The sequence below is a fragment of the Acomys russatus genome, chromosome 10, assembly GCF_903995435.1.
Source record: "Acomys russatus chromosome 10, mAcoRus1.1, whole genome shotgun sequence".
Lineage (NCBI taxonomy): Eukaryota > Metazoa > Chordata > Mammalia > Rodentia > Muridae > Acomys > Acomys russatus.
The window spans coordinates 65,249,383-65,267,947 of record NC_067146.1 but is presented as its reverse complement, the minus strand read 5'-3'; the positions used below and the strand labels follow the sequence as shown (position 1 = coordinate 65,267,947).

Genomic DNA, 18,565 nt, shown 5'->3' with positions numbered 1-18,565 from the left:
CACATCGATCCCCACAGAATAATAGTAAGAGACTTCAACATCCCACTCTCACTGAAGGATAAGTCATTGAAACAGAAACTAAGCCGAGAAATAACATCATTAACCAATGCCATGGATCATATGGATCTAACAGATATCTATAGAACCTTTCACCCAAACAAGAAAGAATATACCTTCTTCTCTGCAACCCATGGAACCTTCTCCAAAATTGATCACATCATAGGTCACAAAGCAAGCCTCAATAGATACAAGAGGATTGAAATAATACCTTGTACCCTATCAGATCACCATGCTCTTAGGCTGCAATTCAACAACAACAGAAATAACAAAAAGCCTACACGTACGTGGAAATTAAACAACTCTCTGCTAAATGACACCTGGGTCAGGGAAGAAATAAAGAAAGAAATCAAGGAGTTTCTGAAATTCAATGAAAATGAAGGACCAACATACACAAATTTGTGGGATACATGGAAAGCAGTCCTAAGAGGGAAATTCATAGCACTAAGTGCCTTAAAAAGAAATTGGAAACATCGCACATAAGCATCTTAACGACACAACTGGAAGCCCTAGAAAAAAAAAGAAGCAGAAAGACCCAAAAGGAGTAGATGTCTGGAAATAATCAAACTCAGGGCTGAAATTAACAAATTAGAAACTAAGAAAACAGTCCAAAGAATCAAGAAAACCAAGAGCTGGTTCTTTGAGAAAATCAACAAGATAGACAGACCATTAGCCAAACTAACTAAAAGGGAGAGAGACAATATTGAAATAAAGAAAATCAGAAATGAAATGGGAGACATAACAACAGACACTGAAGAAATACAAATAATCATAAGATCCTACTTTGAAGACATATATGCTACAAAATTTGAAAATCTAAGAGAAATGGATGATTTTTTTTGATCAATTTCACTTGCCAAAGTTGAGTGAAGAACAGATAAACAAGCTAAATAGTCCCATTTTCCCTACAGAAATAGAAGCAATCATTGATAGTATCCCAACCAAAAAAAGCCCAGGGCCAGATGGTTTCAGTGCAGAATTCTACCAGACCTTCAAGGGCGAGCTAATACCGACACTCTTCAAGCTACTCCAAAAGATAGAAATGGATGGGACATTACCAAATTCATTCTATGAGGCCATAGTCTCATTGATACCTAAACCTCACAAAGACTCAACAAAGAAAGAGAATTTCAGACCAATTTCTCTTATGAACATAGATGCAAAAATACTAAATAAAATACTTGCAAAATGAATACAAGAACACATCAAAGATATCATTCATCATGACCAAGTAGGCTTCATTCCAGGCATGCAGGGATGGTTTAATATATGGAAATCCATCAATGTAATCCACTATATAAACAAACTGAAAATAAAAAATCCACATGATCATCTCCTTAGATGCAGAGAAAGCATTTGATAAAGTCCAACACCCATTCATGTTTAAAGTTTTAGAGAGATCGGGGATACAAGGCACTTTCCTCAACATAATAAGGGCTATATACAGCAAGCCAATAGCCAAATTCAAAGTAAGTGGTGAGATACTCAAGGAAATTCCTCTATAATCGGGAACAAGGCAAGGCTGCCCACCCTCTCCATATCTCTTCAATATAGTACTCGAAGTTCTAGCCAGAGCAATAAGACAACAAAAGGAGATCAAGGGTATCCAAATGGGAAAGGAGGAAGTCAAATTATCATTCTTTGCATATGATATGATAGTGTATATAAGTGACCTTCAAAATTCCTCCAGAGAACTCCTAAAGCTGATAAACACCTTCAGCAAATTGGATGGATACAAAATTAACTCAGAAAAGTCTGTAGCCTTCCTATACACAAATGACAAGCTTGCAGAGGAAGAAATTAGGAAAGCCACACCCTTCACATTAGCCACAAGCAATATAAAATATTTAGGAGTTACTCTAACTAAGCAAGTGAAGGACTTGTTTGAAAAAAATTTCAAAACTCTGAAGAAAGAGATTGAAGATGACCTGAGAAGATGGAATGATCTTCCTTGCTCATGGATCGGGAGAATTAACATAGTAAAAATGGCCATCCTACCAAAAGCAATCTACAGATTCAATGCAATCCCTATCAAAATACCTACAAAATTTTTAAAAGACATTGAAAGTTCAATTCTAAACTTCATATGGAAAAACAAAAAACCCAGAATAGCTAAAACAATCTTGTACAATAAAAGGTGCTCCGGAGGAATCTCCATACCTGATCTCAAACTGTACTATAAAGCAATAGTAATTAAAACAGCATGGTACTGGCACAGCAACAGGCTGGTTGATCAGTGGAATCGAATCGAAGACCCAGATATGAATCCACACACATATGGTCACTTGATTTTTGACAAAGAAGCCAAATCCATTCAATGGAAAAAGGATAGCATCTTCAACAAATGGTGCTGGTCTAACTGGAGGTCTATTTGTAAAAAAATGCAACTGGACCCATATTTGTCACCTTGCACAAAACTCAAATCCAAGTGGATTAAAGACCTCAACATACAACAAGAGACACTAAGTCACTTAGAGGAAAATGTGGGGAAGAGCCTGGAACAGAACACCAACGGCCCAGGCCTTAATGTCAATCATTAATAAATGGGACCTCATGAGGCTGAGAAGCTTCTGTAAGGCAGGAGACACTGTCAAGAGAACAAAGTGACAGCCTACAGACTGGGAAAAGATCTTCACCAACCCTACATCTGACAAAGGTCTAATATCCAAAATATATAAAGAACTCAAGAAATTAAACACCACCAAACCAAATAACCCAATTGAGAAATGGGGCTTGGAACTAAACAGAGAATTCTCAACAGAGGAATATCAAATGGCTGAGAAACACTTCAAGAAATGCTCAACCTCCTTAAGTCATCAGGGAAATGCAAATCAAAACAACTCGGAGATTCCATCTTACACCCATCAGAATGGCTAAGATCAAAAATTCAAGCGACACCACATGCTGGCGAAGATGTGGGGAGAGAGGAACACTCCTTCATTGCTCTTGGGAATGCAAACTAGTACAGCCACTTTGGAAATCTATCTGGTGCTATCTCAGAAAAATGGGAATAGGACTTCCTCAAGACCCAGCTATTCCATTCCTTGGAATATACCCAGAAGATTCTCCAGCACACAACAAGAAAATTTGCTCAACCATGTTCATAGCAGCCTTATTCCTAATAGCCACAACATGGAAGCAGCCTAAGTGTCCCTCAGTAGAAGAGTGGATAAAGAAACTGTGGTACATATACACTATGGAATACTACTCAGCTATTAAAAACAAGGAATTCCCGAAATTTGTGGAAATTGGATTGAGCTAGAAATGATCATAATGAGCGAGTAAACTCAGAAGCAGAAAGAATCAAATCGTAAATACTCACTTATATCTGCATACTAGCCCAAGGGGCATGTCCCACGAAAGCCTTCACTTACCAGGAAACTGGGACAGAGGTGAGGACATCATATTGGGACTCTAAATGAGAGAAGCATGGGAGAATAGCAAAATAAAAGGATCCAGAGAGTCCTAGAAACCTACAAGTAGAACATGATAGGCAGATTTGGGTCCAGGGGTCCCACTTAAACTAAGGCACCAGCCATGGACAATACAGGAGGTAAACTTTAAACCCCTACCCAGATCTAGCCAATGGTCAGAACATTCTCCACAGTTGAGTGGAGAATGTGATATGACTTTCTCACGTACTCTGGTGCCTCACATTTGACCATATCCCCTGGAGGGGGAGACCTGATGGCACTTAGAGGAAGGACAGCAGGTTTCCAAGAAGAGACTTGATACCCTATGAGCATATACAGGGGGAGGTAATCCCCCTCAGGAACAGTCATAGAAGAGGGGAATAATGGGAAAATGGGGGGAGGAGGGAAGAATGGGAGGATACAAGGGATGGGATAAACATTGAGATGTAACAAGAATAAATTTATAAAAACAACAAAAAAAAGAAAGTTCGATTTTTTTCCCCATGGTATCTGAAATAATACAATACTTTCAAGGCTTGCACTGAAATAAACTACATTCCCAGCATCACTTCCTGATTTCTATTGATAATACAGTTGCATCACCTTACTTCTGTGTGCTCTGTAAAGTAGATTACTTTTCCCAAATGTGTTTGGAGGAGATGCCATTTTCTTAATTTTAGCCAAAGAGCTGTTAAGTTTTAGATGAGAGCTGAGTGACTCAAGTACGCGTGGAAGCCACCTCAAATATTTTGGAAGCAGGAAGGATACCTTGGGGAATTAAAAAAAAATTTTTTTTTTGCCTCTCTTAAATGGGATATTATTATTGTTGTTACTTTTGTTTACAAGGCTAGCGATCAGTTAGTCCACATGAATAGTTATGGCCTGGGGAAAATAACTCATGGGAAATGCAGAGCTCAGCTATTATTGCATTACTGTTCTGGAATTCAGGAAGTTCACTTTACCATTTGATGGTACCAGTTTGTAACAAGCACAAGTCAGAACTGCCTTCTCCCGATGACATGATAATTATAAATCTGAAGGGAGATAAGCTGATGACATATCTTCCTTATAACTACATTTTACGGCTTAATTCAGCCTAGATGATTTTCAAAGGAGCAGCCAGGTGAGTGTTTCTTTTCATTAATAGTGAGAGCTCTAAGCAGGTGGTAGAATGAAGCAAGATTTTGCGTAAGAAATGATTAGAGAATTCTATGCTTAAAATATTACTTTTGAGATGTACTGTGTACCAAGCATACAGCAGATGCTTGTAGACATAAAGATATCAGTGTAATGATTAATAAAAGAACATAGATTTCACTTAATATGATATATTTTATATGTTACACTAGAAGGGGCCTTTCTGGAAAGAGGGTTAACCTAGCAGAAGTGTGGATAGAGAGACAGGACAGGTTAAAAGTGTGAAGACGATCAATGGGTGCCATCTCTTGAATGATAATTCATGAAACCCTCACCTTTTACAATTAATGTACATTCATATGTATGTAAAGAGTAGCTCTAAATGCAATATTTTAGAGAGCCTATCTGAAACAAGATGCTTCTGAATGTGTACTCTAATAATTGCATGAACATGATTCCATCTAGGTATTGCCAACTCTCTTAGTTTTACATCCCTGTAGCAAAACACCTGAATTAACTTAGAGAGTGAAAAACAAAGAACAGATATTTATTGGTTTGTAGGAGTACATTTATAATATTAAGACACTTTTAAGTTGTATTTTGCATCCAATCATTTTACTCCATTTCTCAAGTACTGGCTGGATGCCTTTAAATATATAAAACTAAAGCTAAGAATATTCAAGTGTTAAATAATTTATACCTTATGGGTAGTTTTCTATTTTGTTAACTTTGCATGCATTAGTAAATCTTTGGAAATTTTAATACATGGCTTAGTAAAACATAAGACATTCTTAACATTATATAATAAGTTTTGAAAATCTTTTAGATTTGATAATTCTACTGCAATAATTTCTAATAAAGTAGATTTTTGGAGGATTTCAAATGCAATTGGAAATCTTTATTATTTATTATTTATTATTTATTAAATTCTTTAAAAATTATTCTTACAAAATAAAAACTATGTAATTTTCAGTATGTATGTGACTGTTACTGCTAAAATAAAATCAGATTCAATATTTCTATTTTTTAAATTGAACCGTGCAACATTGTTACAATATAATTTTGAATAAACTTTTCATTAGCTATGAGAAACATACTTTCAATTCTTGAGTAGTATAATGCTAATTGAGGTCAAAATCCTGAAAGTTTCCTCTAATAATTATAAAATACAATTGCTTATTAAAATATGCATTCACAATGAAATGCAAAGTAAATTTAAATTTAGGTGATGAATATCACAGGTTCATTTTTCTTTTGCTCAAATATCAATTACTAATGTATATAAGGAAAAAATGGAAAATGAAGGCGGGTATTGTAGCACACACTATTTTCCCAGTACTTTCAAGGCTAAAGCAAGAGAATCCTGAATTGATTGAAGTCAGTCCTAATTTCAGGTTGAGCTACCTAGTTCTCTTTGTCTTACACACACACACACACACACACACACACACACACATGTCCAAACACACATAGGCATGCACACATGCACACACAGACACACATACAAACATAGTAAAATTTAACTGAAAAACATAATGTAGAATTATGAAATTATTGCCTTTTAACAAATAGTACAATATAACACCAGTTAATATCATTAATTATGGGCAACACAGCATTAGCACCATAGAAAACAAATGATAGAAACATGAGTGCATGATTGCAAACATTACAGATTTTTCAGTTTATTTTGAGTAATCAACATTAAATATCTGCACTAGTACACCATGCAGGAACTGCATATCTAATCATGTCAACTGGATGACAGAAGTCACTTCTGGATTTTCCTTAAAGTTCATTTTATTAAATAATAACATTTTATATAACTCTTAGTTTTTCACCCAATGCTGTAAAGATGTAAGTGTAAGGAGCAGAGTACCAGGGCACAAGTATCTGATCAGGGAATTGGAAATGACAGAACTCCTCAGGCAGGGAGAGGGGGGGCGGAAATACAGGATTTGAAAGGATGGTCAAGGTGAGTAGCAGGATACAATGCAACAGATAGGGAAAATGAGTAGGTTCTTAGGTAAGGTGGGGGCGGGGAATAAATACAGAGGAAGGACGTAGGTAAGTAAAATTAAAACATGGATGGCAGAAACAGCCATAAGGAATCATGCTGTTAATGGTTTACACTCCATTCTATATCCCCAAAAAGTAAAAAAAAAAAAAAAAAAAAAATAGAGTTCGTCTTTATAACTAGGAGTTAGTTCCTTAATCTTGAGTTAGGGTTCACAAAGAGTTTAAATATTATAGGAACAGACTAGAAACAGTCTAGGTCCATTTATAACCATAATTAATGTACATACAATTAATAGTTTTGGAAAGCACACTAATGGTCTGCAACTGTATCTATGTCTATAATTCTAGATTCTGGGCATGTAAGATTTTGAAGAAAAAGAAATGACAAATATGAACTGAGAGACATTTTCTGATTAAAATAAGGAGATTATAATGAGTAATAACTGTGATTCCATTAGAAATATGAGTCGATACTTGAATAATTGCGAAACAGAGCACAGCAAATTACAGAATTTTAGACTGACTCACCTCATATTTTTGATTCCTTTAGTGATTTCTCACCAGACTGAAGTAGTTCTCTTCAGCTGTGCAAATGTGATTGGTATTCTGGGCTCACCTCTAAACTCTAGGTGTTAGCGATAAAATGAAGCAACTTAAATAAATAGGCAGGAGACTCAGGTTCAATACAGGCACACAAATTGTACATTGTGTATAGATATGACTCTGTGTGTGTGTGTGTGTGTAGGGTGTGATGTCCAGTCTGGAACACTATGGGTTAAAGAGACAGATTAATCAAAAATTAGTTGGAAAAATAAAAATGATTTAGATATACTGTCTATTGAATTACAACTTTCATGTATACTCTATTTTTCAGATATAAAAAATATTCTTCCACTATGCCCTTAATATGAATAAATTTTTCACCTATGACTTCATTCAGGAATGTCTTTTATTTCCAAGCTGGACTTGGAGTCATAGCCAATATGTTTCTATTTTTATTCTATACTTTCATAACTCTAGGTCAGAGACCTAAACCTACAGAATTGATCTCTTGTCAACTGACTTTCATTCACATAATGATGGTCCTCACTGGAGGGGACATTTGGCTTAGAGACATATTTGAGTCACTGAACATGGAGAATGATTTCAAATGTAAAGTAACTTTCTACATACACAGGGTGATGAGAGGCCTCTCCATCTGCTTCACCTGCCTCCTGAGTGTGTCCCAGGCTGTCACTATCAGCCCTAGCACCTCCTTGTTGGCAAAATTTAAACAGAAACTAAAAAAATACATGATCAATGCTTTCTTCTATATTTGGCTTTTCAACTTGTCTTTCAGTAGTAGCCTCATCGTCTATGTTGGTGGATATAACAACATGAATGCTACCAACCAGATGAAGATCACTAAATCCTGTGCATACTTCCCCATGAACTACATCATCAGGGGACTGATTTTAACAGTGGCAACCTCCAGAGATGTGTTCCTTGTAGGAGTCATGGTGACCACAAGCACATACATGGTGATTGTCTTGTTCAGGCATCACAGGCAATACAAGCATCTTCACAGCATCAGCCACCTTAGAGCATCCCCCGAGAAACGGGCCACCCAGACCATCTTGCTGCTGGTGGTTTTCTTTGTGGTCATGTACTGGGTGGACTTCACCATCTCATCCACCTCATTCCTGCTATGGATGTACGACCCAGTCCTCCTGACTGTTCAGAAATTTGTGATGAATGTTTATCCTACAATTACTCCTTTGCTACAAATCAGTTCTGATAAGAGGATAATCAATGTGCTGAAAATCTTGCATTCAAAGTGGCACTAGATTGTTTTAAATGATGTTTTTCTCTTTAAAAAATGATTCATTTATTTTTATGTGTACAAGAGTTGTGCCACCATGAATCCATGGGTGTATATGATATGTTGGGGTAGCCCTACTAATTGTTTGTTCATTTGTTTTTCTAAATTACAGATTCTTCTTAAATTTCAATTTTTCAAATAGGAAAGTGAGTTTCTTTATATTATTTTTCAAATGTGGTATTACATATATACATACTTTTGGCATTTCTGCAACCAAGTACCATACAATTCTTAAATCCATTATAAATCATAAGTTGCTATTTCCACATGAGTTCTGTTTCTCCTTTTTACTTTATATCATAAATGTATCCTTGATGCTGAGGTTACTCAAAAGAAGCTCCTTGATAATAATCACTTTTTAAGTCTTTCTATCAAAAACAATTTAGTCTACTCTTAGTCATCAGAAGTAGTTTCAATTATAGTTTTATTTCTGCTTAGTATTAAAATTTGTCTAGATCTTAAAAATTTTATGAATTTATTTTATTTTTATTAAATATTTTTCATTTTTTACATATACATTTATATTACACACATATACAATAAACTACCTACAACAAGAAGAACCATGACATAGTCAGGTTCTTCTTATATAAATGTTACATTCTTGGTGTTTTGGCTATTTTTATTTGGCAGCCTTGAAGAAAACATCTTTCCTATCTCGGTGTGTCTAAAATTCTGAATGTAAGTCAATATCTATCTTATCTCATCATTATAAATTTAAAACATCTTTCTAGACCTAAAAACATCTTAATCACTAAGCAACTAAGCTTAGTTGTAAAACTAAACTATCTTGTCTTCAACCCCATCAGTGACTTGAGAAGGAACAAAATTGATTACTTGAGTATACAGGAGTACAAGTTAGTAGCTTTCCAAATGAGAAGTTAAAAGAGACAGAGACAGTTTGCCACCTGAATAGTCACCCAAAACTCTTTATAATGTTGGAGCATTATCTTCATCCATCAGGTCCAATATATCTGACATATTTGTGGGCAGAACTATGGAGGACTTGCTTACCCTGTGTTAGTAAAGTTGGGTTTTCAACGCTGCCTGCATCCAAGCTTGGCCCTTTTTAGGCAGAATTCATTTTGCCCAGAGCCTTGATTACCACATTTGAGGCTATGTCCATAAGGAGGTTATATGATGTTCATCATCCTCTTTGAGGTAGGGTGGATGTTGCCAGGAGTTAACATGTCTCATTGTCAGTGAATCTTTAAAATAATAAAAACATTTTTAAATGCCATATTCTGTATGTCTCTATGGTTTTTGAAGACCTTATCTAACTATTTACCCTATCTCTCTATAAATCATACCTATTTGTTGCATGTAAGATGTATATTATTGTGATAAAAATACACTAGTAATTGATATGAACACGATTTGATCCACTAACAATTAACTTGCTCCTTTCATAATATCTGACCTCTAACTATTAAGTCTCATCTGTACTGCCTATAACTTCTTCCTCTGTAGACTGGCAAGGCTGCCATGCCAGGGGTAAGTGATCAAAGTTTGGTGGCCAGAGTGCATGTCCAAAGTAGTCCCTACTCTCCACATTTTTGGACCCACAAGTAGACTGTGCTACTACATCTGAGCAGAGGGTCTAGGTCCACATCACATATGGTTCTTGGTTGATGTTTCAGTCTCTGTATTGTAGTGTAGTTATCCTGTATTATGTGCCTAATATCTGCATATGAGTGAGTATATACCATGCGTGTCTTTCTGGGTCTGGGTTACCTCACTCAGGATGATCATTTCTAGCTCCAACCATTTGCTTGCAAGCTTCAAGATTTCCTTGTTTTTAATAGCTGAGAAGTATGCCATTGTGTAATTGTACCACAGTTTCCTTATCCATTTTCTGGTTGAGGGACATTTAGGTTGTTTCCAGACTCTGGCCATTACAAACAAAGCTACTATGAACATAGTTGAGCAAATATCTCTGTTGTGTGGTGGAGCATCTTTGAGGTATATTCCCAGGAGTGGTATGGATGGTTCTTGAGGTAGAATTATTTCCAATTTCTTGAGAAAAGGCATGGAGATTCCTCCAGAGGACGTTTTATTGTACTAGAAAGCTATTCTGGGTTCTTTGTTTTTCCATATAAAGTTGAGAATTGACTTTTCAAGGTCGGTAAAGTTTGTGTGGGTATTTAGATGGGAATTGTACCCAACAACTTCACTGAAGTTGTTTAGCAGCTATAAAAGGTTGTTAATAGAATTTTTGGGGTCACCTATGAATACTTTCAAATAATCTGAAAATAGTGATACTTTTACTTCTTCCTTTCCACTATGTATTTCCTTGATCTCCTTTAGTTATCTTATTCCTCTAGCTAGGACTTCAAGTACAGTATTGAAGAGATACAAAGTGGACAACCTTGTCTTGTCCCTGCTTTCAGTGGGCTTAATTTAAGTCTCTCACCATTTGGTTTGATGTTGGCTACAGGCTTGCTGTATATTGCCTTTATTATTTTTAGGTATGTGACTTGTATCCTATTTTCTCCAGGATGTTTAACATGAATGAATAGGTGTTGGATTTTGTCAAATGACTTTTGGCATTAAGGAAATAATCATGCGGTTTTTTTCTTTCAGTTTGTGTACATGATGAATTACATTGATGGATTTCTGTATGTTGTCTACCCCTGCATGCTGGAGATGAAGCCTACTTGGTCATTGTAAATGATAGCTTTGATGTGTTCTTGAAATCAGTTTGCAAATATTTTATTGAGTATTTTCCCATCAAAGTTCATAAGAGAAATTGGTCTGAATTATCTTTCTTTGTTGAGTCTTTCTGTGGTTTAGGTATCAAGGTGACTATGGCCTCATAGAATGAGTTTGGTAAATTTCCTTCTATTTCAATTTTATGGAATAGTTTGAAGAGAATTGGTATTAGCTCTTCTCTGAAGGTCTGTTAGAATTCTGCACGGAATCCATCTGATCCTCATCCTTTGTTGGGAGACTTTTGATGACTGCTTCTATTAGGTGTTTGAGGACCATTCAATTTGTTCACCTGATCTTGGTTTAATTTTGGTAGTTGGTAGATATCAGGAAAAATTTCCACTTCATTTCAGTTTTCAAATTTTGTGGTATATAGAATTTAGAAGTAAGACCTGATGATTCTTTGGATTTCCTCAGTGTCTGTTGTTATGTCTCCCTATTCATTTCTGATTTTGTTGAGCCGATTACTTTCCCTCTGCTTTTTAGTTAGTTTAATTAAGGGTGTGTCTAATTCTTTTTGTTTTAGAGCTTCCAGGTGTGCTGTTAAGTTGTTACTATAGGATCTTTCCAGTTTCTTTATAAAGGCACTTAGCGGTATCAACTTTCCTCTTAGCACTACTTTAATTGTGTCCCATAAGTTTGAGTATGTTGTGCTTTCAGTTTCCTTGAATTCTAGGAAGTTTTTAATGTCTATTTTTAATTTCTTCCCTTACCCAGAGGTCATTGATTAGGGAGATATTCAGTTTCCATGAGTTTGTAGGCTTTCTGTTGTTTCTGTTGTTGTTGAGTTCCAGCTTTAACTCATAGGGCTCTGTTAAGATGCAAGGAATTATTTCAGTTTTCTTATATTTGGTGAAGTTTGTTTTGTGAATAACTATATGATCAATTTTGGATAAAGTTCCTTGAGATGCAGAGAAAAAGGTATATTCTTTTGTGTTTGGGTAACGTGTTCTGTAAACATCAGTTAGGAGCATTTGCTTCATGAAGTCTACTAGTTTCATTGTTTCTCCATTTAGTTTCTGTCTTGATGACCTGTCTATTGGGGATGGAGGGGTGTTGAAGTTTCCTACTACTAATGTGTAGAGTTCGATGTGTGATTTAAGCTTTAGTAATGTTTCCTTTAAGAATGTGGGTATTGCTGCATTTGGAGCATAGATGTTCACAATTGAGACACCATCTTGTTGTATTTTTCCTTTGATGAGTATGAAGTGTTCTTTTCCATCTCTTTTGATTAATTTTGGTTAAAAGTCTATTTTTTAGAGACTGGAATGGCTACTCCAGCTTGCATCTTGGATCTGCGTGCTTGGAATACAGGTTTCCAGCCCTTTTACTCTGAGATAATGTCTATCTTTTTGCTGCAGTGATTTTTGTATGCAGCAGAATGATGTGTCCAGTTTTTGCATCCATTCTGTTAGCCTGTGTCTATTTACTAGGGAGTTGGGGCCGTTGATGTTGAGAGCTATTAATGGCAAGGTTTTTTAGTTCCTTTTATTTTGATGGTTTTGGTGGTAGAGTGTGTATGTGTATGTTTCCTTTCTTTTGGATTTGTGGATGTGTGGATATTTATTTCCTGTGTCTTTCTTTCTGTAGGTAGCCTCCTTGGGTTGGAATTTTCCTTCTAGTACCTTCTGTAGGGCTGAGTTTGTGAGTAGGTACTGATTAAACTTGTTTTTTTAATATAATATCTTGTTTTCTCCATTTACAGTAGTCTGGGCTGGTATCTGTCATCTCTTAAAGTTTGCATGACTGCTGTCCAGGCCCTTCTACCTTTCATAGTCTCTGTTGAGGAGTCAGGTGTAATTCTGATGGTTTTGCATTCATATGTGACTTGCCTTTTTCTCTTGCAACTTTTAATATTCTTTGTTCTGTACATTTAATGTTTTGATTGTTATGTTGCAGGAATATTTTCTTTTCAGGACCACTTCATTTGGAATTCCGTAGGCCTCTTGTATGTTTATGAGAATTTCTTTCTTCAGGTTTGTGGACGTTTTCTTCTATGAATTTGTTGAAAATATTTTCTGTGCCTTGGAGTTTGGAATCTTCTCCTTCTTCTATTCCCATTATTCTTAGATTGGGTCTTTTTTATAGTGTCCCAGATTTCTTGGGTGTTTTGTGTCAGGACTTTTTCATTTTAACATTTTCTTTGATTGATATATCAATAACTATGACTGTATCTTCCACACTTGAGATTCTCTCTTCCATCTCTTATATGTGGTTGTCATCGCTTGTATCTGTTATTTCTCTTCTCTTCCCTATATTTTCCAACTCTAAGATTACCTCAGATTGTATATTCTTTTCTGCTTCTAATTCCCTCTTTAGGTCTTGAATAGTCTCATTCATTTCTTCCTTCTGTTTGATTGAAATTTCCTGTAATTCTTTATAGGATTTATTCAATTCCTTCATCAGTTTTGATGTATTTTCCTGTAGTTCTTTATAGGTTTTATTCAACTCCTTTATCTTTTTTTGGGTATATTTTCCTGTAATTCTTTTTTTAAACTTTAAACAAAATTTTTATTATTAATTTATTCTTGTTACATCTCAATGGTAAATAATATCATTTTATATAACTCGTAGTTGTTAACTCAAATGATGTAAAAGCATTAATATTAATAGCCCTGTCACACTATGCTAATGCTCTATTCTTAGTCTTAGTAGTCCAATAATGTCACAACACACACACACACACACACACACACACACACACACACACTAGTTTTTCAGGGAACATTTTCATATCTCCTGAAAATTCACACCAAGCAACCTGTGACAAACTCTGGATATGGTCACTTCCACATAATTTCACAGTGACCTTCCTGCTGCTGCTGCTTCGTCTCAGGGGAACTGGCTCCTAAGTGTAAGATTGGGATAGTCTAGTCAGCATCTGTGTGCTTCCAGTTACACCTGAGCTAAACCAAAGAACAATTCATACATTTAAGTTATTTAAGAGTATCAGGTAATAGCTATGAATTAGTACCTTATTAATAGTGATCAGTATTTAGGCCTGTTGTCATTATGTATTTCATAAAGGTGTCATGGATCTGTCTGGAGTGGTTAATGTATTCATCTCTGGAGATTCTTGAAGACTTATTAATGTTGCCGACAGTGGACAGCACATCAGGCAACACCATGTGTCTTGTCACCTGAAAGTCACATACTCACTTTATGATCTCTCTGAGCAGTCACACTACTTTTAGGTCATCACTCACTCTCACTTATTATGGGTAATCTGAAAATGAAAATGACACTTTTCATCTAGTATGATTGTATACTCCTTAGATTACAGAAGGCAAAGAATAACATTAAAAAAAAAGACTGTTTTAAAATCAAATACAGTTATAATGAAGGAGTAAAGTGATTTTTCTTGGAAGAATGTATGAGTTATGCACAAAGCATCTCTTGGTCTTTTGTGTTGCAGGTCTCTTCAGACAGCTGCCTGCACTCTGCTTGGTCTTTGTTCTGGGTCAAATTAATAGTGATGACCTCTCCACTATTATGAAGTTAATGGCTGCACTTTGGGTTTTAATAATTACAATTAATATTACACTTTTAATTAATGTGGAACCCTCCAGCACTTAGTTTTCTAAATAAAATAAATAGCTATTCTCAGTGAATGCATATGTTAACAACTTTGTTGCTATGGTCTTTTCTGGTCTAGTCTCTCTTCAGTGAACACCAGAGAGAGATGCCATTTGACTAATTAGAAGATGTGTGATTTTCTATATGTGGCAAACATTTGTGAAGCAACAGATATGGAGTAATGAAAATAAAGGATATACTTTTGGGAAGAGAAAAAAACATTTTAGAGTACTTTTACCTTATGTTGTCCTATCTTTGCATTAATAACATTTCATGTGCCATATTAATAAGTTGTAGATGTACAATTCATAAAAAATAACTATAAACATATAGTTTGTACATTTTCAATTTTAAAAATAGACTAAGGTCACTATTCTTTCAGTTTGGAGACTAAGACTTGAATTGACTATTATTACAGAGATTTTACTTATTTATTTAAGGCTTATTTATTTTATTTTACATATTTGAGTGTTTTGTTTGCATGTACATCTGTTTCACTAGTGCACCATGTCAGAAAGAGTGATAGATCCTCCAGAATTAGGCTTACAGATGGTTAGGAGCCACCATATTGTTGGTAGGAATTTAACCCTGGTCTTTTGCAAGATTTAAAAGTGTTCTCTTTTGGGGCAGATGAATCTAGATAGGGAAAGAAACCGATCCATCTCTCCAGACCATATATTGGAGGTTTTAAAAAGATAGAGCATCACTGTGAAGCTATGTAAATATTTTTGGTGTAAGAACCAGATGTTTGTCTCTGGCGATTGGGGTAGATCCAGTATTTCACTAACTAATATTTTTAGGAGCACAAATCATATAAGCATAATATGTGTAACTTATCATGCCATATTCATAGTAATGTTATAGGATGGTCTCTTCCACTAATTTCTACATTATTTCTATGCACACATTCATGTGTGCTTCTATATATGTGGAATATACATGTGAATTTGATATTTTAATTGGGCACTCTTTTCTCACAAGATTCTGACTCAGTATAGTCATTTTTATTTTTTATCACAAACTGACTTTAGGGTACCAAGTTAAGTTAACTCAATAATAAATTGATCCTGGTAACTGGGCCAAATAATGTACACAAGCACAAAAGGTTGAGTGAAACTCTGTCAATATCTGGGTGACGGTGAGGTATGATAATATTGGAAACTTTGTTCTCCACTGCATGGGACAGAATCTCTTTTAAACAGCAATTTGCAAACAGCAACACTATGTGGTCGTCTTCAGCAAGTTTGTTTGTCGTGATGTTTGGAAAATAGTACATGTCTTAATGTCACATGTTCTGCATTGTTGGAGGCTTATAGCTCCACATCTTCAGATATAATTATGTAGCCATAGTGAGTAGCAGGATACAATTGATCAGATATGGAAAATGGGTGAGTTCTTAGGTAATATTGCAAGAGATAAATACAGATAACATATGGATGGCTGAAAAATAAATAAGGAATCATATTGTTAATGATTTATTTTCCATCATTATTCTCAAAAAAGACTAAAGAAAAATAGTGTTTGCCTTTATAACTAGGACCTAGTTCGTTATTTCTTACATGGAGTTCACAAAGAGTTTTAAGAGGATAGGAACTGAACTGGAAACCATCTAGGTCCTATTTTAACCATAATTAATGAATATACAATTAATAGGTTTGGAATGTATTTTAATGGTCTCCAACTGTTCCTATGTCTTTAATTCTGAGCATGTGAGATTTCCTAGAAAAAGAAACATAAAAGATGACCTGAAATTAAGACACTTTGCTGATTGAAATAAGGAGGTTATCATGAATTATCACTGTGGTACCATTAGAATTATGAGTCAAAACATAGATAATTGCAAAATAGAACATAGTAAATTATAGAACATTAGACTGACTCACCTCATTTTTTTGGATTCCCTTAGTGATTTCTCCCCATACTGATGTAGTTTTGTTCAGTTGTACAAATGTGATTAATATTCTGGGCTCATCTCTAATATCATAGGTGTTAGCTATAGAATGAGGCAACTTAAATCATTGGAAACTGGAACGCTAAGACAGAAGACAGGTGCAATACAGGCACACAAAGTGTGCATTGTATAGAGATATGGCTGTGAATTTATGTATTATCTACAAAATATTATATATACAGGAGTTACGTGGAGTGTATATAGAAATGTAAGCTGTGATGCCCAGTCCAGAATATCAAAAGGTAAAGAGACAGATGAATCAAAATTTAGTTGGAAAAATAAAATAGCGATATAGACATGCTGTGTAGTGAATTACTAGTTTGATGTATATTCTATTTTTTCAGATAGAAGAAATAGTCTTCAACCATGCTCTTAAGATGAATATACTTGACATTCAGGAATGTCATTTATTTCCAAGCTGGGATTGGAGTCCTAGCCAATATGTTTCTCTTTTTTTTTCTATACTTTCATAATTCTAGATCACAGACTTAAGCCTATAGACCTGATGTCTTGTCAACTGACTTTCATTCACATAATGATGGTCCTCACTGGAGGGGACATTTGGCTTACAGACATATTTGAGTCACTGAACATTAAGAATGACTTCAAATGTAAAGCAACTTTCTCCATACAAAGGGTGATGAGAGGCCTCTCCATCTGCTTCACCTGCCTCCTGAGTGTGTCCCAGACTGTCACTATCTGTCCTAGCACCTCCTTGTTGGCAAAATTTAAACAGAAACTAAAAAAATACATAATCAAAGCTTCCTTCTTTATTTGGTCTTTCAATTTGTCCTTCAGTAGTAGCCTGATCTTCTATGTTGGTGCTTATATCAACATGAGTGAGACCAGCCAGATGGAGGTCACTAAATTCTGCTCAGTCTTCCCCATGAACTCCATCATAAGGGGATTGAGTTTAACAGTGGCAACCTCCAGAGATGTGTTCCTTGTAGGAGTCATGCTGACCACAAGCACATACATGGTGATTGTCTTGTTCAGATATCACAGGCAATGCAAGCATCTGCATTGCATCAGTCACCTGAGAACATCCCCTGAGAAAAAGGCCACCCAGACCATCTTGCTGCTGGTGGTTTTCTTTGTGTTCCTGTACTGGGTGGACTTCATCATTTCAACGACCTCATTCTTATTATAGATGTATGACCCAGTCAACCTGACTATTCAGAAGTTTGTAAGGAATATTTATCCCACAATTGCTCCTTTTGTACAAATAAGTTCTGATAAGAGACTAATCAATGTGCTGAAAATCTTGTAGTCAGAGCGTGAATAGATTGTTTTGAAAGATTTTTTTTTCTAATGATTCATTTATTTTTACCTGTACAAATGTTGTGCCAGGATGTATACATATGTGCATTCCTCGTGATCACGGAAGTCTGAAAAAGTCATGACATCCCCTGGAACTGCAGTTTCTGGTGGGTGTAGGTACCATGCTGCTATACCTCCAGTAATCATTTCTGTGTTCGTTTTTCCAAATTACACTTTCTTCCTAAACTTCAATTGTTCAAGTAGCAAAGAAAGATTCTTTTAAATGTGTTATTACATATATACATTCTTTTGACATTTCTGCTGCCAAGTACTATAAATTTATTAAACCCATTGTACATCACAAGCTGATGTTTCCACATGAGTTCTCTTTCCCCACTTTTACTTTATAGCATGAAAGTTTAATTGAAGCTGCGGTTACTCAAAAAAGGTCCTCACTGGCTTTGTCAGCCTTTCTTTTGAAAACATTTTAATCTAATCTCAGTCATCATAGTTTAAATAGTTGCTTTATAGGGTGAAAGCAGGAGGGACAATGACAATGGAATCGGAGGATACAAGTGATAG

The 18,565-nt window shown here is 35.5% G+C and overlaps 2 protein-coding genes across 2 annotated transcripts; both read left to right on the top strand.

The window, feature by feature from the left end:
* Positions 1 to 7,522: 7,522 nt before the first annotated feature.
* Positions 7,523 to 8,452, top strand: LOC127194710 (vomeronasal type-1 receptor 100-like). The gene is given in 1 exon segment (XM_051152273.1): positions 7,523 to 8,452. A coding segment is annotated over 1 exon segment (930 nt).
* Positions 8,453 to 17,228: 8,776 nt separating this feature from the next.
* On the top strand, positions 17,229 to 17,873 carry LOC127194716 (vomeronasal type-1 receptor 90-like). Its single transcript, XM_051152280.1, has one exon. It carries the CDS (start codon positions 17,229 to 17,231, stop codon positions 17,871 to 17,873), a length of 645 nt encoding a protein of 214 aa, XP_051008237.1.
* Positions 17,874 to 18,565: the final 692 nt, after the last annotated feature.

Excerpts from the sequence above, each read along its gene's own strand:
- LOC127194716 (XM_051152280.1), top strand. The coding sequence starts at position 17,229 with ATGTCTTGTCAACTGACTTTCATTCACATAATGATGGTCCTCACTGGA.